The following is a 26684-nucleotide window of genomic DNA, read 5'->3' as shown; positions in this document are numbered from 1 at the left end:
ATGTAAAATTCTTCATATATTTTTTTTTCTATTTAAAATCCCTTCAAGGCTCCCTATTATCTATGGAAATAGCCTGTTATGCTAAGGTCTTCAGGATAGAACTCCCATTTCCCTTTCCAGCTCTAACCTTTGCTACAGCACCCTGTGCAACGGTCTCACTAATTCTTCTCTTTCCATCTTTCTCTGCCCGCCTTGAGTCTCCACAGCTGGAACATGCTTTCCACCAAATTTTTGGCTTCCTTTATCAGATCTCTTTCCAAGGTTTACATCAAAGTCCCAATTCTTATGTGAAGTCTTACCAAGCTCTGAGTTCTTGCAACTGACCTACTGTGGTGTTTCAGCCATTTTTACTGCATAAAGTGCCCGGTCAGATGCCACACATTCCTCCTTTGTCCTTGGCACAGGCCCCGATCTCCACCCATCCTTTTGTGCATCCTGACCTTTAACCTCGGGAACGACTACAATCTTCCTCTCCCACTGGCACCTTGAGGACCAGTTTCCCTGGTGATTTCCATAGCTCTTTGCAGGTCCAGCCAAGGCTAGGAGTGAGCAGTGCCTGTGTGTTCCTTTGGCCCATTTGTGAGGCTCCAAACAGCTTTCAGACAACACTGATTTTGGTCTCTACTCCTTCTCCATGTCTGGTGTGAACTTCAGCTCTGTTCATCGCCAGTGCCTCTGGAACAGGCAGACCCGAGGCTGAAAGTGTTCTCTGCCAGGGTTTCCATGCCTGGCTTCCATATCAGAGCCTCCAGGAGGAAGGGCTGGGGATCCATGGGCTATTCTGATGTCGCCAAGAAGCCACACAGGAACCCCTCCCCTTCTGTTGAAGATGCCACGACAAAAGAATTGTGACCACAACGTGTTAGGTTTCGTGGTTCTGAGGCGCTGGCATCCCAGAAGGGCAGAACATGGTAACACTGCCTCCTCCCAGCTGTCCATGTTCCCATGGGCACTGTTGCTTCCTGCCCACCCAAAGTCCCCAAGGGTCCTCCAGCCCAGCCAGCTCAGAGGGTGGCAGCAGTGCCAGGGAGCTTGTACACCAGGAGCACCTCTCCTCCTGGTGGCAGGTTGGGGCTTGTGGACAGCCCCCCTGGCCCCCTGAATCCTGCCAGCAGGACCACTAGCACACCCTACCCCAGGGGCTCCCATGGGTACAATTGCAGCTGTCCCCAAACCCCTGCATGCAGTTCACAACGCTAACATGCCTTGGGCTCTCCACTTGCCTTTCCCGGCCCCACCAGTGCCCAGGAGGACCCACTCCCAAATCTACCGTCCCTCACATCCTGGTCACACGCCTGCCTCTAGTGGGACCCTGCCTCAGGCAGCAAGGCTAAGCAGGGAGCTCCTCATTTCCTACAGTCCGCTGGAACAAAGTGGGAAAGTTTTGCAATTCTGGATTCTGTGCATTTTCCACAGAGCCTGCAGATATGCTATGGCTTCCATGCTGCCTGCCAAGGTCTCTCTCCTTCTTCCCTGTGCACCGGCCCAGTTTTCCCATGTCAGCGTCCTGTCACACTGGAGCCAATCTCTGCCATAGAGCCACACAGGAGCGGGCGCCCTGAGGCACTGCCCCCTGGTCCAGCTGCAAAATGTGACATGCAGGAGAGAGAAGAGGCAGCAGAATGGGGGCATGACTCCCTCCCACCTCTTCCCGTGACCTGCTGTGTGACCTGGGCAGGTCCTCTTCCTGGTGTGTATGACTTTCCTTATCAGAAAAGGGGAAAACGGGAGCTGAAGGACACTAGGGTCTTTGCCAGCCTCCTCAGCTCCATCTCTTTGGAGTCCAGGAGCCAAAGTTTTTGCCATTTCAAGACTCTGAATCCCCAGGGACGTTCTGATGCTCTGGGAGGGAAAGCAGCTGAACATGGGGAGGCTGTGCCTGTCAGGGCTGTGCCCGCTAGGACTGTACCTCCTAGGGCTTTACCTGTCCTTGTCATGCAGCGACAGCCTCTCAAAGTGCAAGTGCAGCTTCTGCCCCTCGGGTGCTTCGATGGTCCACACGCAGAACTGGCTCCCATTGCTGTTTCCAGGGTGACTGGGGGAGAGGACACGGCCGATGGTGGCGTTGTGCACTGCTCCTCCGCAAGGGGCTGGGTCCAGAAAGTAAAGGTGGAAAGAATGCAGAGGGAGAGAGTGAGTGAGTGAGAGAGAGAGAGAGAGAGAGAGACAGACAGACAGACAGACAGACTCATTCTCTCCTGTCCCAGACCACCCCTAGCTAGGAGGAAACATAAGGGACCAGCCTGGACTGGGCAGAAATACTGTGGAGGAGAGTCCAGAGGGATTTGTCCTGGGGCAGAAGATCCCCCCATGACTGGTGCCATCAACACGAGTGCATCACTGTGGGTGGGGAGGACTCAGATAAGGACACGATGGAGCCAGAGTGCCCTAACTTTTATTTACAAAGTGGTAATCAAGGACATAAATAGGCAGCTCACAAATGAAGAAATATAGGGTTAGTGCTCAGAAAGCACTAACTCAATTCAGCCTCTAATGATACAAGAAATGCAAAGGTGAAGTATATACTGCTTTTAGCCACCTAACTGGCCAAGATGAAAAGCAGCAGTAAGATCCAGAGATGCTACAGGGAAATGACCAGTCTTGTTCATGACTCATTAGAATGCAAACTATGAGGGGGATTTAATGAAAAGTCTGGAAAATGTGTTCAGATACTTTGACCTAAATTAGATTTCTGGGAACTTATCCTATGAAAAGATTCAGAGATTTGCATGCAGATTTATGAATGAGGATATTCATTGCTTCTTTCTAGGAGTTAAAACCAAAAAAAAAAAATAACACAAATATCTACTCACAAATGTTTGTGAAATAAATATACTCTACCCATGAACTTACCAAGCACCATGTTCTCAAAGAATATTGAGGGGTATAAGAAAATGCTCACAACGTTTTAAGTGAGAAAAACAAGTTAGAAAATGGGCTGTCATATCGATTTCAATGAGCTATTTGCATGGATCAGTTGAGATCATGAATACAAAAGTGATTTGCTTCTATCTTTTACACTTTCGTATTTCTTGAAAGAATTTCTTTACCAGAACCATATATAACTTTTATCATAAAAAATCTAATAAAGAACTATCAAAAAGTGATTTGTGGTCCAGAAGGAGTCATACTTTTCTGGTTCACAAATCAGGTGTATTCGGATTCTTAGTTTCAGGAGCTATTTGGTTCCTGGGAAATTGTTTTCCGGAGTGTTATTCGGGAGAGCTGTTCTGAGTTTCCTGGCTGGGGAGAGCTGGTTGGAGCGGTGGTCAGTGCGGGAGGGAGGGTGTGGTGTGCCAGGTGGTGAGTGCTAAAACCCCCAATACCCTTTGGGAGTCACCGCCACCCTTCAAGAGCATTAAAGAGCTCAAAAATACTCCCTTCCTAGACACAGGTCCTAACCAAGGTTCCACCTCCATTTTCAGAGGAATAAAGCACCGGAAACAAAAGTTGGCACAACGATTTGGAATCGGATCATAGGAGGCTGAAGTTCACACGCACTTATGCTAACACAGAGCCCTTCTCCTCGTTTCCCGTCATCCGCATCGGGACTCTGTTCAAGTTTTGCCTTTCACTCTCCCCCTCTTCTGCCGCCCAATTTTTCTTCAGTTCTCCTACCACCAACTCGAAATAGAACATCCGTCTTTGACAAATTTGCTTCACTGGCATCACTCTGATAAAGTCTAAGTTTTGCAATAGCTGGGTTTAGTTGTTGTTGCTGCTGCTGCTGCTGCTGCTGCTGTTATTGTACCACCAGCACCAGAGGAGTTCTTGGCATGGACTATGCACTCAGTGAATATTTACAGAGCAAATGGGAACTGTTCCTTTTTCAAAGGAAGAAGTTCAGAGAAGTTAAGTCACTTGCTCAAGGACACACAGCTAGTAAGTGCACTCAGGACCCAACCCAGGGTGCTTCACTCCAGCATCTGCTATGGAAACTACTACCCCAGCTCATGTCATATTCATGATGATATTCTACAGTTCCAGAAAGGTACATGGAATATAGTGGATGATTTATAAATGTTTGGTGAAAGGAAAACAATGAATATTCTCTTTCTCTTTTGCACCTCCAGCACCAGCTCCATGTACAAGACACAGTAGAATAGACGTTGAGTGTTTGTTGAATAACATGACTGAATAAGATTTGCAGTAGAAGAGAAGTGGATTGTTCTTTTTGCTCTGGACTTTGCTATGACATTCAGCAAAGATATTGCCAAGGAGCACCACACTTCTTGCAGGACCATAGACAGGGCATGGGGTCAAGGCTCCTTCCTCACTCCAGGCTCCTGTGTGGATAGACTGGCCTCTCAAGTTAGCCAATCTTAGAGGTGAACCTTGGCTGTGGGTCTAGAACAAGTGACCTAAGCTCTCTGAGCTGCAAGTTCACCTCCCATTGAATGGCGCTAACAATGCACTCTCCTTCTAGGACTGCAGTGAGAGCTTGGTGAAGGGAGACACAGCCAGAGATCCTTCTGCCACCCTGGCAGGAAGGGGTGCTCAAGACCTGGCCAGCACCATTGTCTGGTGGCTTGGGAGCTGAAGGTGGAGGACACTGTCCCTGATGGGGCGCGGCGGCCATCTGTCCTCTGCAAGCTGCTCATCTGCTGCCTCTCTGTCCCTTCTTTGCCTTATTAAGCCAACTGATGGCTCTGTTTGGCTTCAATTTGCCAGTCATGACTCCCCATCCATCTTTCTTAGCACAAATTGCTGCTTAATTCCTCCCTGATTTCACACATAGATAAAAATTAACATGCGAGAGGCGCGCAAACCAACTGCCCTGCAGTTTGAATTTTTTCTTTTGTTTAAAAAAAGGGACAGAAAGAAAAAAATTCTAAGGGCCTTGGGGGAACAATATTGCAACAATTAAATCTGGTGAGTGATCATCAGCTCTTATTTGCTCTTTGGATTCCACTTGACAATGAATGCCTGGACAGCAGATATTATGTTGTGTTATTCCCTGATTCTCTTTGTGCAGGGCTGAGAGCCTGGCACATAGTAGAGCCTGGCACATAGTAGGTACTCAGTTAATACAGGTGATCTGTACTTTGATGGCCATTGTCAGGCTTGTGAGAGTCCTTTATAGCTGAGAGGGTCAAGGCTGTGCAGGGAGCGCACAGCACCTCTCGGTGCTTCCCAAATGACCACACGTGCACCGGCCATGCAGAGCCAGCACTGCACAGCAGACTGTTTCAGGGGAGCTGCACAGCCCTGGATGGTGCCCTTCTACGCATCTCAGTGGTTGGAGGACCATGCTTTGAGTAGTGGAGTTGGGAGAGGAAAAGCCCTGGGGAAAAGCACCGTGCTGTCAGCTCATTGCCCCTAAATTGTGACTCTCTGGTCACACTGCATCACCTCCCCCGTGACATGAAGCCCTCCCCCATGTCATGTGACACCATAGACGTTGTCCTAACTGATCACCATGGGGCCACACCCACCTCCAATGGCTGACTGCCACACGGAAGCCAGAGGGACCTCTTCTACTCCAAAACTCCAGTAGGTGTCGCTGGCCTTGTCCTGCCTTGTGTTTCAGCCTGCAGCCTTGAGCAACCCATGTACTGACACTGACCCAGCTCCTGTCCTGCCATCTCCTCTGTGCTGTAGCCAGGTGTGTGTGTGTGTGTGTGTGTGTATGTGTGTGTGTGTGTGTGTTACTGGGGCCTGAGCCCAGGGCCTTTGCACTAAGCTACATCTCCAGCCCCTTGTATTTTTTATTTTGAGATGGAATCTCTCTAAGTCTCTAAGCTGTCTAGGCTGGGTTCAAACTTGCTGTCCTCCGGCCTCAGTCTCTCACAGTGGTGGGATCACATGTGCACCATGATGTCCAGGCCACATCAGTCCTTTTTCACTTCCCCTCACTCTGACTTCCTTCCCACTTCAGGACCATTACCTTTGGCCCAGTTACCTCCCACTGGCATTCTGGTCTTGGTCTCAGAGCCCTGCCCTCAGGGACTCCTTCCTGGTGCCTAGGTCAGACCTCCATCTCCTCCGCCAGCTGGTGCCTTTTCTCCAAGGCAGCGCCTGTCATACTGGTCACTGGTGGCCCTTCAGTCCCTCCTCACTCTGCACCATCGCACCCTGTGGTCTCTGTCCGGTACTCGCTGCAGTCTGTGACTGCCACGCCTGCTCCTTCACCTCCACGGCCTGCACCAGACTGGGAACTGCCAGGGCAGGGCCTCACCCAGGCCACTCATGGGGCTGTGGGCACAGCAGGTGCTTGTGGGGTGTTTGCTGAGTGATCATACAGACAGGAAAGGCTCTGGGGGACAGAAAGCCACATGTGCCTCCCCCTTCTGCCTCTGAGGTCTTGGGTTCTATCTGTGGGCCTAGAAGGTCCACTTCCCTTCACTCTTGGAAACTGTGTTAGCAAGTTACCTCACCAACTCCTATCTGGTGACTTTGAAAAAGGTGAAAGATTTATACGATCTGAAGAGAAACCAAAGTATCTGACGACTTTGAGAAAGTGACATGACCTCTATGAGCCCAGCCTATAACATAGGAATAATGTTTCCATCACCTGGGATTGGTCTGAGCAATTAACTGTGGCCTCTGGCGTGCTGCTCAGCACACAGTGGCTGGGCTCAAAAACAAAACAAAGCAAAATAAAAACACAAAAAGACAGCAGGTACAGTCAAAGCACAAGCAACAAAGGACACAACAGGTGAATTAGATTTAATCAATATTAATACTCAATGATGCTTTCGCATCAAATGGTGCTGTCAAGAAGTGAAAAACCAATGGAATGGAGGAAAATATTTGTAAGCCCTGGATCTGATGAGGATTTACCCTCCACAATATAGAAAAAGCTCCCACAACCTAACAACAAAAAACAAACAACCCAGTTAAACAAGGGCAAAGGCCCTGAACAGACATTTCTTTAAGGAAGATACACAAATGGCCAACAGCGCATGACATCCTCAGCCCTCAGGGAAATGCAACTCAAAGCCAAACAGGTTGGCAGTGATAGCAACGCACTAAGCAAGGTGGCAAGTGTCAGCCAGGATGTGCACAGAGGGGCGGCCTGTGGAAAGACGCTGGTGGAGAAAGAACTGGCACAGCTGCTGTGGAAAACCGTGTAATGCTTTCTCAGAAGCTAAACCCTGTGACCCAGCAATTCCACTGTTAAGTATGCATCTAAGAGAAATGAATACTTACATCCACAAAAAGCTCGCATGCCAATATTCACAGCAGCATTACTCACGAGCGTTCACAGATGGAAGCAATTCAAATGTCTACCCAGTGATGCATGGATAAACAAAATGTGGGAGCTCCATATAGTGGAATATTGTTCGGGCCTAAAAAGGGATGAGGTACCAGCCTGTGCTATCACATGGATGAACCTTGACGATGTAATGGCAAATGAAAGAAGCCAGACACAACACTCACATATGGTCGGACGGTACTTACATGAAATAGCCCCTGTAAACAAACCCATAGAGACAGAAAACAGACTTGTCTGGGCCGGGGAGGGAGAAAGGATACTGATGGTAAATGGGTACAGGTTTGTCTGGATAGAAAGAGCTGGACAGACCTGAAAGCTGAACAACATCTCAGAAGTGTGAAGTGTCTCTGACGGGAAAGTTCATGTAATGTGTATTTTACCCCAATTAAAATGATTCAGTGGTAGCAGCACTTGAGGTCAGAGTGGTCCGTTCTGGGTTGAGAGCCGCGCTCCAGGTCACTCCCCATGTCCTGGGGGTTGGCCCATCCCCTTTCAGTGGGTCCACTGCGTTTGGCTGGGCTGTCGCCTACCTGAGCAGACGGGCTCCTGGCTGCTCCAGTGGGGCTTGGAGGCATTGATGCACGTCAGCATCTTGGCGCCCTGCAGCTCGTAGCCCGGGTGGCAGTGGAAGTGGGCCACCCCGCCCGAGTGCAGGTCCATCACCGTGACGTCCCCAGAGTCGGGCCGGCGGGGAAAGCTGCAGCTCAGCATGAAGGCTGGGGAGGAAGACAAGGGCGACGCTGTCATCCTGCGGCAGCGGGTGGCAGGGGTGGGGTGGGTGGAGAACATGACCCACATCCCCAGGCGAGCTGTACTGAGGAGCGTGGGGGCCCTCGGGGCGGGACGAGGGCGTTCCGGCGCCTCTCGCTGGTCACGGTGCGGAAGCTGCCAGATCAGCACTTTCTCGGGGCTCAGAACTCCCCGCTGCCGACCAGGGAGAGCAGCTCTGAGGTGAAAAAATGAGCCGCTGTGCTCTTTAGTGCCTTTCTCTCTGCACGCCCTTCTCTCCAGGCCGAGGAGAGGCAAGAACGCTCAGCTAGGTTGGTCGCATCTGCACACCTTAGTGGGCTGGTTTAAATGTTAAAAGTGCAGATTCTTGGAGTAGCCTTTTGAGAAACACCTGGGGCTGTGGAGGTTACAGCAACTGGCCTGCGAGGCCAGGCACGGGCTGTGGAGGACACCACTGAGCGTTCCCACGCTTGCTGTGCCGCCCAGAGGCCTGTGGCCTGGAGGTACTGACTCAGCCCCTGATGTCACCTCCAGCGCAGCTGATAATCGCTCCCATCTCACAGGCAGCACTAAAGAGGAAGGTGGTGCCGCAGGAGAATCCCCTGGGTATAGCGCCTGGCACAGAGTTAGCCCTCACTCCGTGGGCAATGAAAGGATGTGTAAGTCGGTTGAACTCAATTGTCATAAAATGACACATTCATTCCAACTCTACCCCGGGACCGTGATCTGACTTCTTCCGGAGCATAGAATATGCACATTCTCCTTCCCAATGCATTAGGAGGAATCCATGCAAATTCATGGCTCAAACAACTATTTTTCTCATATTCAAAATCCACAACGACAACCCAAGGGGGTCTCGATACTGCAAAGACATGAGGAAGGTCCTCCTGCTTCACACACATCTGAGAGAGAAGTTAAGAATGAATGGTTTTTCCCGATGTCTGAGCAATGTGCTGTACTCGTAGAGGGTCCTTGGAATCCAGATGTGTGGCTGGCAGCCCTGGGATCCCTGCAGACATTTCAGCAGCGGCAGACATCCAAGGGAGGGGAGCGAGCATGTCGTCAAGGGGAGGGACAGCTGAGTCACGCACTGGACCAAAGTAGGGTGGTGAGGAAGAATGGAAGGAGGGAGGGAAAGGGGACAGGGAGGGAGAGAAGAGAGGACAGAGGGTGGGCAGGGAGTGAGGAGAGGAAGAAAGGAAGAAACAAAGGAAGCAAGAAAAGAGAGAAGGAAGAGAGAAGAGAAGAGTGGCAGAAGGCAAATAGGACACTTAGAAAGGGAAGAAAGGAAAAGTGGAGGGAGAGAAAGACAGAGAGAGAGGGAGAGAGGGAGAGAGGGAGAGAGGGAGAGAGGGAGAGAGGCAGGGAGGGAGAGGAAGGGAGAGAGGGAGGGGGAGGGAGGGAGCTGGTGGCTGAGCCCTTCCCCGGGCTCTCTACACCAGCTGGGAGGCCATGGATGGACTCCAGGAGCCATGAGCTTGAATCCTGAAGAGCAGCTCGCTTATCTTCATTAACTCCCGACTGCACTTGCCTCTGTCCTTCCCTCACGACTGCAGGCATCCGACTGTAATGTCGCAGTGGAACCTGACACTTTGTTGACAACAGAAGCCCCAGAGGAGTTCATATCATAATGTATATCTTGACTTGTTTCATATGCTTTTTGTTACCTTGAAATTAAAGTAATTATCAGAACCACTAGATGTTACTCAATAAAGAAGCACAAGGGTTATCACCCGTAGATTAGAATAATATTTTGACAACTGTAATGCACTATGACTGTCTTCTTAACATTGCATATGCTTGATTTTGTGCACTTAAAAACATTATTCTGAGAAGGGGTCTGATAGTTTTAGCAAACTACCGGGGTGGTCCTTGGCACAAAAAGTATGAGAATTGGCGTCCAGAGGGAAATGAAGACAAACACCTCTCTCTCCTCCCCCTCGGCCCCTCCTACCCTGGTAGTGCAGCTGGAAGGTGCCGAGGCCATCATCCTGGAAGGTCCGGAAGTAGACAGAGATGGTGTTGGTGGGGCTCCGGATCACCTGGCCTTCCACCAGCAGTGTCTGGTTGGCCAGGACAGTCAGGGTGGGGCCATCCCCACCTCGGATGGAGAGCAGCTCCCCCTCCGACAGGTTCACGCTCTTCACCTGGGAGAGGCGGGGTAGGACAGAGAGTGCTGAGTTGTGCTAGAGACAGGGTCCCTGCAGGATGCCAAAGTCACACCCAACCAGTGCTGATTGCTGGGACACCAAGTGGTCCTTGGGACTTTGGGGGAGAGCCAGATGTCAGACAGTGCCAGACGGGGTGAATAAGGTAGATGAGGACACACTGCAATGTTTTCATTGCTTCCTTTCTGTTTGCCACTCTGCAGCCGCATTCACCATGTTTTTCTTTATTACATCTAAAAGACACTCACAAGAAAGAACTTTCAGAACTGCTTCAGAAAGTGGCAAGAATGATGGGATAAGCGTGTCTGAAGCAAGGGGAACTATTTTGAGGGGGATTAATAGTAGTGTGTCTGTTACTGTAATGAAAGTGTTAAAATGTAGACATTCACTCAATTTTTGATCCCCACTTGTAAAGAAGAATTGAATCCACTCTCCCGTCTTCTGCAGGAACTGACGAGTGTGGGGTGGGGGCTTCCCTTCTAGGGAAGCTTTTCCTCCTAGGTGGAGCTCTGACTTCAGGGGAACCAATCCCTTTTCTAAAAAACTGTACACTTGCTTTGTAATTTCCACTTTCCAGGAGTGGAAAAGGAAGGAAGGCCATCTGTGGTTGTACCACAGGGAGGTTGAACAGATGGTGCGTGTGCGTGCATACGCGTGTCTGTGTGCGCGCACGCATGTGTTTGATAAGCAGGGTATCAAGGGACTGTCATTCTGGGTAAAATGCCTTGAACTCAGCAACACGCGTCTTCCATGTGTTCCAAGCTATTTCAGCAAGGCACTTATTTGGGAACTCCTACTCATTCACCAAAACCTGTCTAAAATAGCCTTGGTTAGAGCTAAGACGAAAACAAATACATTAGCATGATACCAATAATAAGCCTGACTCAGACAATGCTCCAATGAATTCCATTAGAAAAGGCAACTACTGCAGGTGCCCTTTCAGGGTTACCTGGAGCTCCACCCCGTAGCCAGTGTAGACCGTCACATTGTACGTGCACTCCAGGAAGTTGTTGAAGGGCAGCGGGAGGTAATCACTGGAGTCGATGTATCCCTCAGGGTCGGAGAAGCTCACGCTGCACAGAGCTGGGGGGAGGGAAGGCTTTAATTAGGACTCCAAGGACCACATCAACATAAACTCACAGATGGGCTGTGGATTGGGACTGGCCTCTAAGGGCCGCCTTGTCTTCCTGCCCCCACGGCACCACTCTAACCAGCCTGCGGGTGACACCACTTACCCTCATGCACGCTGATGTTACACTCCCATGTTAGAACCACATGAGAGGCTCAGAGAGGGGCTGTGTCCAGGCCAAGCTCACACAGCAAGCATGATTCAGGAGCTTACTCCTTTTTTTTTTTGTAAAATCAGTGCTGCAATTGGCAAGAGCTCCACCACTGAGCTGCACCCCAGCCCCAGAGCTTAGACTGCAGTGAGAAACCATGTTATGTTTGCCTAAAATTGATGTGTGCCTCACAGCTGGGGCCCTGTGCCTGTGGAAGCAAGACCTGAACACACACCTGTGTCAGCCCAAGGCTAGAGAAACACCCGGGCACTCCTGCCTTGATAGTCACCGGAGCTTGGTTCCGGGACACCCTGGGATACCAGAGACCACAGGGGCACGAGACCCTCTTGTAAAGTGGTTTAGCGTTTGCACAGAACCTCGGCACCCTTCCTGGCAGGTTTTAAATCATCTCCAGAATACACACAACTAAGACAAAGTGAATGCTGAGTTCAGGGAATAATGGCGAGAAAAAAGCATGCACAGGTCCAGCACAGAGGCAGTTTTTTTTTTTTTTTTCTTTCTTCTTTTTCTGAATGTTTTCTTTGAGTGCTTGGTTGAGCGCATGGACAAGAGGGGACCACAGACCCTGAGGTCCAAATGTAACGGGAAAAGGTAGCCGTGTGGTTTTGGAGTCTCAGAACCTCAGCTGTATCATCTTGAAAAATGGGGATGTTAATCCGAGCTACAGAGCCAGACTCTGGCCTGGTGGGGTGGGGGGCTCCCCAGCCACTGCCACGGCAGGCAGTGGGCCGGGGCTGCGTACCTGGGGCCTGTTCGGTGGTGATGACCGTGGTGGTGATGATGGTGGAAGTGGTGGTCTCCTGGCTCTCCTCCGAGGCCGACCCGGTCAGATCGTTGTCACCCTTGTCCATGAGGGTGCCAGGGCTGGCGTCCTCAGGGGGAGCTTCCGGGGCCTCTTCTTCTGCGTGGGAGGCCGGGTCCCCTGGCGCGGGCCTCTGCAGGAGCGTGTGCGCCACCAAGGGCTCTGAGGTGAAGGGGGAGATCTGTAGGGGCTCAGGGGTCGTGGGCACTGTGGCCTCTTTGCGATGCCCCCAGACTGGCCCCTCTGAGGACGGCTGGGAGGGGACCCCCGCGTCCAAGTCCTCCGGTGGGCGGGGCTTCTCAGTGGAGGAGGAGCGGGGACCCGGGCCCGCGGAGGCTGTGGGGTGCGCCCCGGTAGGAGGACGTCCTCCCTGGTAGGAGGACGCGGAGGTGGTCTTGGGCCTCGGCACCTTCCCGGCCTTGTTCACCGGCTTGAGCGGCAGCTTGTTCCTGGGGGCGAGCGTGTGCTCCGCTCCAGCCGCCTCTGGGGGCAGCGGTGATAGGGCAGCCGGGTGGCGGTGCGCGGAGGGGACCGACCCTTCCGGCTCCAGCTCGCCCAGCTCTTCCCCCGACTGCGCGGGGTTTGGCGGAGCCATGGTGACTTCGTCCTCGGGGCTGTCCTGGCTCAGGCTGCTGCTCTCCAACGCTGCAGAGGTCAAGAGGTGGGGACCCGGGGAGCCGGGGTGTCCCTCTGGGCCGGCATCTTGGAGACAGGAGAAAAGACACAGTGAGCTTGGGGTTGAGGTAGAGGACTGCTCCCTCTGCCAGACTTGAGGGGTGTCAGGCTCTCTTAAGGCTGGTACCCAAGGCTGACCAGGCCCACGCCTCAGTCTTCTCCTTCCCTCCCAGCCCTCCATCCCAAGAGTCTCCCCATTTAGTTGTGTATGTACCACGCAGGGTGAGGACAGTCAGATTTCATGTGATAACTGCTTAGAAAGAGAGGAGACAGAGAGGACAGGCTTCTAACCTGTACGGCTGCCCATAATGTCCACTGCACAGGAATATTCAGCTAGGAGGAGGAATGGAGATGTCAATTAGGCGATACTGACTTGTCCCAGCTATGTGCCCTGGCTCAGGGCTATAGTGCCTTGAACAGGGCAGAACACATTTTAATGAAATAACATGAAAATAATGTTATGAGAGAAACAAAGATTGGACTATTTTGTTTCCTGAAGCAGATTCAGAAAATGAGGGATGTGTGGAGGCTGGTGCAGGCCTGGCTGAGGTGGAGGCGCAAGAGGACTGCAAAAGAGCACAGGCAGGGGGTGACAGGATAAAGCTGGTGAGGGAGGGAAGTAGGAGTAGCCTCTGATGGGCCTTGCCCACTCTGTAAGACCCTTATGATTTGTTTTTGTCCTGAAAGTAAAACCATCTACAGTTAAGATAAGGCCACAGCACACAGGTGAAAATGTCAGAAACTGAACATGCCTCTGCCACACCTAACCTGCTGAGCATCTTAGCAGTGGTGCACTACAGGGTGTTGAGTGTCTGCTCTTGATTGCAGGGTGACAGAGCTGCAGTTCCTGCCATTGCAAAAGAGGGCCATGCTGCATAGCACAGTGCGAGCTGGGAAAAGAGCCACATTCAAAATGCCTGACACCGTTTCTACCGCACACGTGTTGCTCTTGCACCACTGTGAAGTCAAAGAATCCTCAGTAAACCTGGGAGTCAGGGGATGGCCTGGAGTTATTTTACAAAAGGGCTGCTCCAGGCAGCTGTCTGGCAGAATTGTGTTGGAAACCAGCTTCATTCACTTGGTTGAGGGTTCATTTTTCCTGTTGTGCGTTCCTGGCTTCCCCTCTGTGACCCTCGCTTTCCTCTGCTGTCCCATGGGGCGACTGTTCCCCACTTTCCTGGGGCTGTCGTCAGTCAGTGAGTGAGTGTCTGCACAGCACTGGGGACAGTGCTCGCTACTTGTGAGTGCTGAGTAGGTGCCAGCTGCCCTCACAGGTTTTCACTCTTGTCATTGTCACCCTAACCCCTCTGTGGACTGGGACAGAGACAGAGAGAAATTGCATGCCTGGGACAGAGGCCCTTGGACTGATGACTGTCTGTGTGAATTTCCCGTAGAGGGATGCTTGCTCACTCAGCCAATCTCCGGGCCCTTCGGCACTGTCAGTTAAATTTATTTGAGCACCCTCTGGAAAGGGTCATTTGCTTTCAGGAGTTGGCAGGTGGCTTCATCTATAGGATGCAACCAGCACTGATGAATGTGCTGGGTGTAGCACTGACTTCCAGTGAGTATTCATTCCTGGACCATCGTGGTATTTGCTCCTGGGTGGTGCATTGGCTACAAGAGGGAGGGTCAAAGTCGTTTAGGGGACAAGCAGGCTTCTTGACCCGAAGTGGGGGATGTTGAGACTCCAGAGGTACATCTGGGTTAGAGTCCTGCCTGCCAAAGTCCCCAGCCCAGTGAGCCTGGCCGAGCCCATGCACTGTTCTGAGGCTCAGCTCCCTCTTCTGCAGAGTTGCAATATTCTGTCCACCTCAGAGGATCTGATCGGAAGGGAGTTTGCTCAAGAAGAGGTGGCTTTTGTGCTTGCTGTGGCTTTTATCAAATGATTGACAGTGACTGCCTTTGTAGATAGACTGTAGAGTGAAAAGAGGGTCATGGGACAAGAAGAGCAAAAGGTGATAGGTGAGGGCCCCAGCTCCAGAGTCCCAGCTGTGGTTTGATGGAAAGTGCTTGCCTGGGGCCACGGGTCGGGGGACCTTAGCAGTGGTCCTGTCTTAGCCACTGCTCCCCGGCATGACCTTGCAAGTTCTCTGTGGCTGCCGTACGTAGAGTGGCCAGCCACACAAGACAGGACACAGGGCCTTCCAGCTCTGATGTTGATGGGTTTTGAAATAGCCAAGTAATTGGCAATTATTCTGAAAGCCATTGGTTAACTCTGCTGATCAGGCAAGAGGCTATGTCCCTGCACTGGCTGATGACTTCTGTTGGGTCCCATGGCCAGCTAGCCCCTTCCCAAATATGTTCAGTGGTGAGTGGGGGGTGCAGTATGTCATCTGCACACAAAGACATGACAAAAAGCAGGACAGTGCACTGTGACCATAATAACAATAATATTTATAATATTTTATTTAATTTGTTATATTCAGTTCCAAATAGTTGCCAGGCACATGCTACATACTTTGTACTTGTTACCTCCTTGAGCTCTGTCTCTACTTTATTAGGAAGCAATTATCATACCTGTTTTACAGGTGAACAAACTGAGGCTTTGGGATACTAAGTGACTTTTTAAGGTCACAGCAAAGCTAGGTTTTAATTTGAGGCTTTTCTGGCCTCAGAGACCATGCCACTAGCTATTTTTTTTTAATTTTAAAAATAAAAGGAGGAAAACATTAACAGACAGACAACATTTTACAAAATAGCAAAAGAACAGTACAGACAATGCAGAGTTACAAAGTGGTAGGGAATTAACAATGCTTGTTGTATTATATATTGATATCTTCAAAGTGGTAGGGAATTAACAATGCTTGTTGTATTATATATTGATATCTTCAAAGTGGTTTCTCATGAAAACAGATATAGACATGCAATACTGATCAACCAAGGACTCATTGACAGTTTCTTTCAGCAAAGAAATAGAAGAGAGTGCCACTAGCTATTGTGTCTCCCTCTCAGCTTCAGTGGTGCCTTCTCTTTTCCTTGTCAAATTCCCTTGGGGGAGGCCCACTGTGTCCCACCCTGAATTCAGACTCACCAAGTCTGAATCTCCAGCAGTAGACCTGGGGAAGTTGGAAATGGAAAAATCCCTCTGTTGATTATTGATCTGGAGTCTCTTTTTCTTGTTATTTTGAAACATAGATTTGTGTGGACTAGAGTTGCCCACTGCAGCATAGGACACTAGGACGAATCTCTCCCATCTGACTGGATTTGGCACTGGCTACCTAACCTCTCTCTAGCCACACTCCCTCAACTCTCCCTTGTCTCTAGCGACCACCATTCTACTCTATGGTTTTAGTTTCACAAAGGAGTGAGAACACGTGGTGTTTGCCTTTCTGTGTCTGGCTTATGTCACTTAGCATGATGTCTTCCGTGTCTGTCCAGGTTGCTGCAAATGACAGATCTCATTATTTTTAAGGCCAAATGGTATTATTCCATTGTGTGTGTGTGTGTGTATGTGTGTGTGTGTGTGTGTGTGTGTGTTTGCAAGCATGCATGTACCACATTTTCTTTGTCCACTGCCATCTGAGGAACACACTGGCCACCGTCAGTAATGGGAGAGCTGGGTCGTATGGCAGATCTAGTTTTAGCTTTTGGAGGGACCTCTATACCTTTCCCCTCATAGCTGAACTCATCTACATTCCTACCAGCAGTGTGTAGGCATTCCCTGTCTGCATCCTCACCAGCATTTGCTAGTTTTTGTCTTTTCAATGACAGCTGTTCTAACTGAGGTAAGATGCTGGCTGGTTGAAGTTTTGCTTTGCATTTCCCCGGCAAGGCGATCAGAGAAGCTACTCAGGAACTGGTGATCTCTTGATTTGCTACCTGGTCCTTTTTGATTCTGCCTTCCAGGTGCCTGAGATTGTGGGTGGCAGGAAGCAGGGCTCTGACTCCCCAGGGGAATTCCCAGACCTCCAAGATCAGAATCCTGCTGATCGTGCAGAAGGAAATGTGGGAGAAGAGAATCCATGACTGATTCCTCTCCTGGGCCATTCTCCCAGCCTCCAGGTCCCCAGAGTGAGCAAGAGCTAGCCATGATTGCAGCAAAGTAATGAGGAAGTAAAAACAGCTGGTGGAAAGTCAGCCCTTTCCCACTGAAAATCTGTGGGTCGAAGGGACTTTTGTATCCTCCAGATACATCCTTGCCTCTGCTGTCCCCCTCCACAGGCACCATGCAAGCTGGGATCTCGCTGTTGACTCCATACTCCAAGCCAAGTTCAAGGCAATTGAGTGTGTATCTGTGGTCTGCAGTACGTGCTGCCTGCAGGCCTTGTCCGTAGCTGGGATGTCGGCCAGGTGAGTATCAGGCAGAGCCAAGTCCCACTGAGAATTAGTCTAAATTGGATTCCAGTGCTGCAGAGACCCAGAAACTTAATAACTTGCTCTAATGGACCGATTTTCCTGGGGCCCCAGTGACCATTGAGTTCAATTCACTCCTTTTTCTCAAAGCTCTTAAAAATGTCAATCTCAGCTGTCACATTTGGCTGATCCTTCCTTTATCACGGACATTTGGTGCTATCTTCAGATACTGTCAACCTACCAATCCATCCTTCCACCCACCAGTGACAGTGCAGGGCTCCAACTTTCTCCTTGGCTGACACTCAGCACTCTTCAGATGTGTCCCCCACCAGCAAGAATTTAGGATGACAGACACACACAGATAACCAAATACGGCGATCAGAAAGAAGAGATGGAGTCTTAATTAAATGCATATGGAAGTTGCTCTTCTGTCTATCAGGACAGAGCTGAGTAACAGAGACGGTGACTGAGCACCTGTCCTGTCATCTAGGTTAGGAGGGAGCACCTCTCTTTCTCTCCTTTTTTCTAACTTTGATGGAGAGGTGGGAGGTGATACTGGGAAGCACCCCACTGCAGCGGGAAAGCACAGATTCAGAACCTGAAGCTTTGTGCCTTACATACTCAGAAGTAGTAGCGTGGCTGGGAGAGGCATGGAGTTCCGTATGGTAGCATCTCCTGGTACAATAGTGTCGCGTCATCCTGCCACAGGAGGAAGGAGACAGAGCTGTGGGAGCCTCTGAAATTATGTTCATCAAGAAGAGGAAGATATAAAATTCTATGGCCTATGTGGAAACGGCTAGAAACAGCCAAGTCAAACAAATTGCAGGGCAGAGAATTGTGTTTTAATTTGAAGAAATGGTGTCGTGATGGCCAGCCCTGGCTGGTGGTGATCCTGGCTGGTGGGATCATCTAGGACATGTTTTTTCTTCCTCCTCCTACTTGACATTTTCCCAAAACTGTATGTATGAAGCTCTTAAACTTTCTTAAATGAAAAAATATTTACAAAAGGGACTGAGCATCAGTGCTGGCCTTAGCACCTAGTGGTTGAGACCCAGGGAAGGCAATGATACATCCAGTGACATGGGTACTTCATGGAGCCACTGGGTGCTGAGCCACGTTGGAATGCACTCTCCTGCTAGCGATGATAATTCTGTCCTCACAGGACTGTTTACAGCAGTTGCTTTTAGGATGCAGGGCTGGAGGCTGAATCACTGGATATATTTTTGGTAAATATATTACAGAAATGTTAGTCACTATTCTAACCATCATCACAAATACTCATTCCAGCAGTTATTTTTGGTACCTTCAGATTCCACAATAAAGACCTGCTAAGCCTGTCCTGGATGGCTGGTTTGGTTTCAAACAGGACAAACCCAAAAGATCAAGATCACATCTTAAAGGTCAAAAGGTGTCCAGAGACCATGTGTATAAACTAGCCAGCAGAGAACTTTCAGGACTGGAGAGGGAACGTGGCTGTCCAGGGTCACACAGCACACTACCATAATACCAGTAACAAAGCAAGGCTTTCTGAGCCTCTGAAAGTCACACCTGAGCACACTGGACAAAACCGGAAATAAAACCAGGAACATCTGGACCAGCCTGAAGGCTATCAGCTCTGACAAAGGCTATCAGACCCCTGACAAAGGTCAGAGGTGGGGGCGGGTCAGGGGCAGTGGAGTCTCATCTGCTGGTCAGTTGCAGCCCTCTCCCTGCACACGCATGCTTGCAATTCTCGCCTTTGGGGGTGGGGTGACTGACACCCCACAAAGGGCATCTTCACTTGGAGTTCATCCCAACTCCCAAGCAGTGCGAGGCTGATAGCTTTATTTCCCCATTTCATACACAGCCACACATATATGCACATACACACGAAAGAATCAAGGCACAGAGGGACAATGATCTGTCCAGGGTGCCAGAGCAAGTCAGAGGTAGAGTTCGACACTTTTCACGTCATTTCTCATGCTCTTCCTTTTTCACCATTTTAAAATATTTTTTCCTATAAAATAGTTCATTCAAAAACATTAAAGAATACCTGAAAGGGAGGCAAATGAAAGTATAAGCATCTTTTTCTCCACTGCCCTGTGCACCAGTCCATCCCGCCTTTTAAATGGCACCCTCGTTAATGAGATCTTGTTTAATCTCCAAGTGATCGTATTGACACAAAATACCGTGTTTTTACACTGTAAGGTGAGACGGCACCCAGGAGGGCAGGGCTGGGAGTCAGGAGTGTTCCTGTTCTAGACATGCCCCCTTGTTAAGCACAAGAGACACTTTGGACCTCACTGTTCCAGTGTGTAGGATGGGGTCACACCAGTCTTAGCACTTGAGGTCCTCAGAGAGAGGAACACGGTCACGCTCCTGAGACGCAGAGCTCCCAAGGCAGCCTGTCAGCCAGTGCAGGCGAAGCCGCTGTGTTCTGTCTGTCCACGCATTCACAGAATGATCACTTGGCACAGACTGCCACAGACTGTCACTCAGTGAACAATGCATTGTGAAATAGTCCTTTAAAAGAGTGAAAGACTAAAGCAACAAAGACCCCCGTGCATGTACATTTTCTGCTTAAGAAATGAAATACAATCAGTACAGTCAAACCTGTGCTTGTTCCTGCCTGTGACATTCTTTCTTCTCTGCTTGTCAGAAGGAGCTACTGTCCCAAATTTAGTGTGTAGCATTCTCTTTTACTGCATGCATTACAATGGTTTCATTACTACTACTATTGTTGTTGTTATTTTTATGTGCATTTATTTATCATAGATATGAGTATTTCTGAACTATGGATGGTGTTATGTGGCATGCTTTAAAACTCTGTTTTTTATTTATTTATTTTTGAAATTTGTATATGCTTGCAGTAAATAATGATTACATTTGTTGTGGGGAGTTTGTACATGTGCATAACACATAACACTTTGTATAAATACTGTCAGATCATGTGAATGTTCCTGTAAATTGATTTTTTTCCATTCTTTTCCTTTGGCTTGGTATTTTTTGGGATTCACCTATGCTGAAAGTGTCATTACTGATTCATTTTCACTGCTGTATAGTATTTAATTCCCTTAGTATTTCACCAGCATTTCACTTACGTGCACTATGGCTATATTTCTATGGCAGTGCGTGTATAACGATTTTGTTCTTTTTTAAGTGTCTACATTAAAATAAACATGTGTGCTATTAAATCAGTCTTCTGCTGATTATATTATATAGTTGTCATTTCTCTCATCTCTCCCTAGTTTACACAACAATTAGTATACATCTTTGGTGAATACATCCAGGCAACTTCTGCAAGAACTTACCTTAACAATAGCATTACTCAGCCAGAAGATGTAAGTATTTAAAATTTTGATTGAGGTGGAAAAAATCACCTTCTGGAATAAGGGAGACCCATTGATGGCCCCAAATCGTTTGTGAGAGGGCTTTTGCTCTCCAGCTTGTCACTGCTGTGTTTCTGGTGACTTCTGATTGGGCCAGCTGCACTGGAGTCTGGGGCAGTTGGACAGAGGTATATAGTGTGCTTCTAAAAAGTTCCCTGGCTTTCTCCAGGAGGGGCTGCCTTCTGGAAGCCAGGCCCAGCGTCAGTCCCAGCCTGTGATCTGCCTCACTACACTTGCTCCAGAGCAGGCAGGAAACCCATTGTTCACCCCACATTGGCCAAGTTTGTGGCAGGGATGAGGGTGGAGCTCCCGGCATGGGAGGGCTGGGCGAGCGCAGAGTCAGCTCGGATCTACAGCCCTGCCCCATAGCAGTACAGCCCCTTGGGTTGGGCCCCTTGTGACTATTTTGGTTAAGATCAGGTCTTCGGAGAGCCTCCTGAACGGGCCTCGTGGTCTCGTGTATCACACGTGGGTTAAGCACATGTATTTCAGAACTCCACCTAGCACACTCTGCTCTTCCAGCAGGCACCCTTCAGATTTTGGGTGACACTGAAGGGCTGCTGATGTCCTGCACCTTCAACAGACAAATGTGACTCTTTGTACATGTGTAGGACACCTGGCACTGCAGATTTCCTACCGGATCCCGCAGTTGATCTTAACAGCCAGGATTTGTATCAAAGGAGCTCTTAGAAACGATCAAGCGATCAGATCTGAAATTTTAAGTTGGGAAAAAGTCATTGGCAAGAAACGAGTAGTTCTTTAAAAGTGTAGAGCAGATCATGTATGTTTTTTGCTTAAAACTTCCTGGTGGCTTCCCATCACACTGAGGATAGAACAAGTCCCCTTTTAATGGGCAACAAAGCTGTGGGTCCCTGCTTTGGACTTCTCTTTCCAACGTCTCTTACCATTTCCTTCCTCTCACTCCAGTTCAGCCGTACACACTTTTTCTCCTGCACCTTACACTTTCTAAATTCATTCTACACCTTGGGGCCTTTACACACACTGTGGAGCTCTCCTCCTTTACATCTTTGCTTGGCTGGCTCCCTCTGGCCCTTCAGGTCTCAGCCCTGCTTCTCCCAGATCCTTCTTACTTCTCTGTATCTCCTTCCCATCAGAGACCTTATTGCAGTCTCAGCTAATTTTGGTGATTTGTTTCTTTGCTCACTATCTGTCTCTACGGCATGGCCCCACTCGGAAGCACCACTTCCTGTGACCACGTACACCCCATGTGCAGAATGCCTGAGTGTTTGGAAGCTATCTGGCAACCTCCAGACCTCGGTGGTGCTGTCTTCATGCGGGGCAGTGGTCTGTCCCTGTGCTCACTCTGAGAGCTAAGCTAAGGAAGAGCTGAGGGAAAGGTAAACAGATATAAACTTGATCTATTTTGTTCACTGTAACATTTTCTATCACCTCCAATAGTGACTTTGATGTAGGAGGAATTCAATGACTGCTTGTTCAATTCATCAGAGAAAAAAGGAAAGAGAGAAAAGAGGAGGAAAGGTAGGATGAGATAGGATATGATCCAACAGCAAACAGGCAATACTTCAGGTTAGGCATACTAAATGCTTTTTGGACTTGGGATATTTATTTACAATTTATGATAGCTTTATCGGGATGTAACTTCAATGTAAGTCGAGGAGCACCCACATCTCTCACCCTTGCACATGCTGTTATCTCTGCTTGGATTTATTCTCTTTTCCTTAGCTCTTAACAACACCAAAAAGAAGTCAAAGCACTGATCACACTGTCACAACCACCCGGCTTTTCCCTGCCTCACTTGCTGGGGAAAATGTCCTGAGAACAAGAGTCATGTGAACCCCATTTATATCACTGTCTCCTAGAACCCCTTCCATGGCCATGGACCTAGTATATAGTAGGCCCCTAGTAAATATTTGTTTAATGAATCATGGATATGTCTGCAGGGTAGACAATAAGACTCTACAGGTTGGACAAAGCCCACCTCTTTAAAGGATGAGTTACAGACTTATAGATGGCTTACACAAAGCATTGACAATTCATAATGTTCCCAAATCTGAAACTGTTTTAAGCACAGCTATGACACCACAAATGGAAAAATCTGACCATGAAAGTCTACTTCATGCACAAAATTATTTTAAATATTGTGTAAAAGCATTGCATAAAATCTTGTTTTTAGACTTGGGCCCCACCCCCAGGATACCTCATTCTGTGTATGCAAACAGCCCGAAATCAGAACAAATCTGGAATCTGAAAAACTTCTGGTCCCAAGCATTTCGGATGAGGGATGCCCACCCTGTACTCGCCCTGGATAAGCCTGCTTCAGCATGCAAGCAGAAAAGCACGACAGTTGCCCATCCCATCCACATGCATTGGAAGTGTGCTATCACGTCTGGACGAGTGGAAGCAGGGCTGGGGAATTCATTGCTTGGTCCTTTCATTTTTCTGGCATCGTTCAAACTACCACAGTCATGTGGATGGAAGGGGAATTTTGTCACAATGTGCATGCCACCCAAAATTGCACAGCAAGCCACACATGTGCATGGATTACCCCTGCCCCACTGCAGTCTGCTGCGGAAGCCCAGGGGACTGGTAACAGGGTGGAGGAGCAAGCTTGTACAGGCTACAGAAGGCCTTCAGTGTAATTATCTGACATGGTCTTCCATAAGCTGCCCCCTCATGGGCCTCTGTCCTTCATGTTGAGCTCAGGAAGCCTTGGAAATTCTTTCCCACACAGTTACATCCCATCAGGGCATCAGCTGGGCACTGCCTCCATCCTCCCAGAGAAGACACCTGGGTTGCTGTTGGTACACAGATGCCGTCCTGCCCTTGTGTCTTTAACAATCTGATCACAGGGGACTGACATTGCTGCCAGCCGATTAGCATTTGAATACTCCTTTCCCTCCCCACCTCCACCTCCACACCCGCTCTATCCTCACTCCATTCATTCTTCTGGGTGTGATGGTGTGGTTTACTAGTGTACATGAAAATCTGTGAGTCACTGGGGGAGGGAGGCCAGACAACGTGGAAGGAAGCCCTGGGTGGGAAATCTATCTAGTTTCAATGACCTATATGCTCATGTAGATGAGTGTAAGACTTAGGGACAGCTCCAGACAGCTTGCAGAGGAGGAGGCTAACCATTTCTCTCCATTGGTTTGCTCAGGTTTGCAGATGCGAATAAAGAGCAGACCAGCAATCTGGGATATGCTTAAAAGGATGTGCTCAGAGGTGGGAAAGATGCAGGATATTAGGAGACCTGAGTTCAAGGACTAGTTCTGCCCCCTTGAGCAAATTCCATCTCCCAAAAACTCAGCTTCCCATTCTGTAAAGTTTGGACAGTAACCTCTGCCTGGCGAGGGGAGCCCTGTGTATAGCTGAGTGTGAAGATGTCACAAAAGCTTTTTACAAATGTGAGGGTTAATTTGTCTTGTCGCAGAGATGGAACTGCCCTCTTTTCAGAAATAACTCAGAGAGCAGTGCCTTGGTTTGTGGAGGACATGCAGAGCATTCCTGGGAGAGAAGTAATTCTTGGTTTCTTCATTTTAGTGATGTGGAAACTGAAGTTCTGGGAGAGGGGCCACAGTGGGTACTTGGCAAGGGCAGGATTTGGTGGGGAGCTGCTGGACCCCCAAACTTATGCTGGGAGGGAGTGAGTAGATGGCTCAGGACCTGCTCTGGCTGAAAGGCCCCCAGTGACATCCCCACTCCCGGGACCCTGGGGGAAGGAAAAGCATACTTGTGCTCCCCAAGATAGCAGAGAACAAGTGTTTCGACTGAGGACTGGAGTGCAGAAGATAGCAAGAGAATAACTCCTTCAAAGCCAGAACCCAGGGGCTTCTGAGAGGCGGGGTTGCTGGCCTAACATCCTCATTTGACAGATGGGCAAGCAGAGGCCTGTGACATGAAAGTTCAGGGCTGGGACAGTGGGATGCCTCAGGAACTAACGCTGTGGCCTTGGAAAGCTCATCCTCATCACCAGGCCTCAGTGTGCCCTCCGAGAATGGAATCCTTTCTTCAAACAGAACCATAGGAGGAATGACAGCACAGTCAGCCCCTGTCCGCCTGAGGTCTCCCATCCAAGCATCCAACCCAATACAGATCCATAATATTTGGGGAAGAAATCTTGCATCTGTACTGAGCATGCAGACTATTTTTTTCTTTTCCATGATTCCTGCAAGGACACAGGAGAGCAGCTGTTTACATAGTATTTGCACTGCATGAGGCATTAGAGAGCAGCAGGAGATGATTTGCGGTCGATGGGAGGGTCTGTGTAGGTTGTATGCAAACATCATGGCATTTTTTATAAGGGGCCAGAGCATCCTCGGATTAACTCAGCAGGTCTTGCCTGTCCACACCCTGCACATTCCAAGGAATGGTTTTGGCCTTGTCTTTGGCTCCTGGGAGGTGACCTCTAAGCCTTTGGAACGTCCTGCCTGATGAGAGTGTTTCTGTCACCTGGGGGCATTGGCCATGCCAGACAGTCTGTGTTAATGTTGTGATTTATGGTGGGGCCTCGCCCTTAGTGTCACCTTGACCTCAGGAGGGGCCAGAGGCTCAGGTCAGCCACAGAGGGGGTCAATGAGGCCTGGGTGACAAGCCCTCAAGAGAAAGCTTGGACGCCAAGGGCAGTGCTGCTCCCTGATACCCAGTGCCACGACACCGCCACTGGGAGAAGGGAGGGATGCCCACGAGATGGTGCCGGGCAGACACCTGGAGTGCGCCTGGGCCTGCTGGCTGCTCTCTGCTCTCTGCACACATTGCCCTTCACTGAGCTTAAGCTGTGTCCTTTCCCTGTCATGAGCCACAGTCTTGGGTGTGATGGTGTTTCTGAGCTCTGAGAGTCTTTCTTAGCAAATTATTGAACATAAGAGGGTCTTGGGGGCCAATGGTCCCCAACAGTCAGCCAAAAACAGGAGCACAAGCCTTGACCCAGGAGTGAGGCAGGAGGCTGGCATGGGATGGATGCCCCTGATGATGGCGTTGATGGGGACCATGATGAGGGCCAGCCAGGTCCTCAATTCAGGGCCTCCTTGTGGGACACTTTGTTCACTGTGCCACAGAGTTGGGAGGTGGGTAATGGCACTGCCCCCAGCCCACAGATAGGAAACAGAGGCTCAGAGAAGTTTAGTCACTTGTCCAGAGCAATGTGACTAATTAATTGGTGCGTGTATGTGGTGAACATAATTTTAAAAGCCTCTGATATCCCTTCCAGATCTGATATCGTTTGGATAGGTTATTTTAAGGGGCAGTTTCTCTTCTGGGGCATGGCTAAGAATTCTGGGGTTTGTGGGGAGAGCTAGTTTCTACCTGACCTCTCTCCCCTGCTCTCTCAGGTAGCTTTGTCCATGCCAGGGATATACTTGCTGACTTCCAAGTCAACTCCTAGAAGGATTCAGGCTCCAAATAGAGAACAAAATGGTCATTTTATTCCATCTCATCTCACCCCATTCCAACTCCTTTCCTATATCTTACCCCATCTTTTCTTGTCCCATCTCAGACCATACCATCCATCCATCTATCCATCCTTCCTTCCCTCCCTCCCTCCTTCCCTCCCATTCATCCATCAATCCATCCAATTTTATCCCATCCCATTCCACCTTTCCCATCCCATTCCTTCCCATCCCATCCCTCAGTCATGTCCCAGGTGCCTGACCCATGCTAGGGGGGTGAGGGATGCACCAGAGACCACCTCCACCCTGAACTAGCACCATTAAGGTTCTCAAAGGTGGACACATCCTGGTGCATGCTGGGAGCATAATGGCCCCACTGTGCACCAAGCTTCAGCTTCCCCCACCCTCCACCTTCTGTGCCTTGAAGTTGTTTTCTGGCATCCAGCCAACCTGTGCCCAGAGCCTAATGAGCTCCCGCTGCCAACAAGGACAATGCCCGGGCTGTGTATGGCCAGGCTCGGGCAGTGCACAGAGCCTCCCTTCTCTCATGGCCAGTGTGGGAGCAGGTGCCGGGGCAGGGCTGGGGTGCATGCCGAGGGTCCGCACAGCAGCCTCAGTGCCGGGTGCCCACCTGGACCTGTTCAAAGGCACTGCGCCTGCACAGTGGTGCTGGCCATCTCCCAGGGTGAGGGCAGATACACCCTTCTTCACGTTGCATTCTGTCGTGGTTGGCTCAGCCCACGTAGGGCTATGACCCAGAACA

The 26684-nt window shown here is 49.6% G+C and overlaps 1 protein-coding gene across 2 annotated transcripts in view; it reads right to left on the bottom strand.

The window, feature by feature from the left end:
* Sez6l (seizure related 6 homolog (mouse)-like) overlaps positions 1–26684 on the bottom strand; it is a 176648-nt gene that overhangs the window by 51724 nt on the left and 98240 nt on the right. For both annotated transcript variants that reach the window (XM_005396140.2, XM_013520286.1), the window contains exons 2-6: positions 12160–12921; positions 11066–11199; positions 9903–10095; positions 7750–7935; positions 1925–2090 (exon numbers count right to left, since the gene is read on the bottom strand). In XM_005396140.2, coding sequence (XP_005396197.1) covers positions 1925–2090; positions 7750–7935; positions 9903–10095; positions 11066–11199; positions 12160–12814 — 1334 coding nt within the window. In that variant the 5' untranslated portion in view covers positions 12815–12921. The remainder of the gene's footprint in view (positions 1–1924; positions 2091–7749; positions 7936–9902; positions 10096–11065; positions 11200–12159; positions 12922–26684) is intronic.

This window comes from Chinchilla lanigera, unplaced genomic scaffold, assembly GCF_000276665.1.
Source record: "Chinchilla lanigera isolate Chin_1 unplaced genomic scaffold, ChiLan1.0 scaffold00054, whole genome shotgun sequence".
Classification (NCBI taxonomy): domain Eukaryota; kingdom Metazoa; phylum Chordata; class Mammalia; order Rodentia; family Chinchillidae; genus Chinchilla; species Chinchilla lanigera.
Note: the sequence above shows the minus strand (reverse complement) of the source record. Positions and strands in the feature narration are given on the sequence as shown.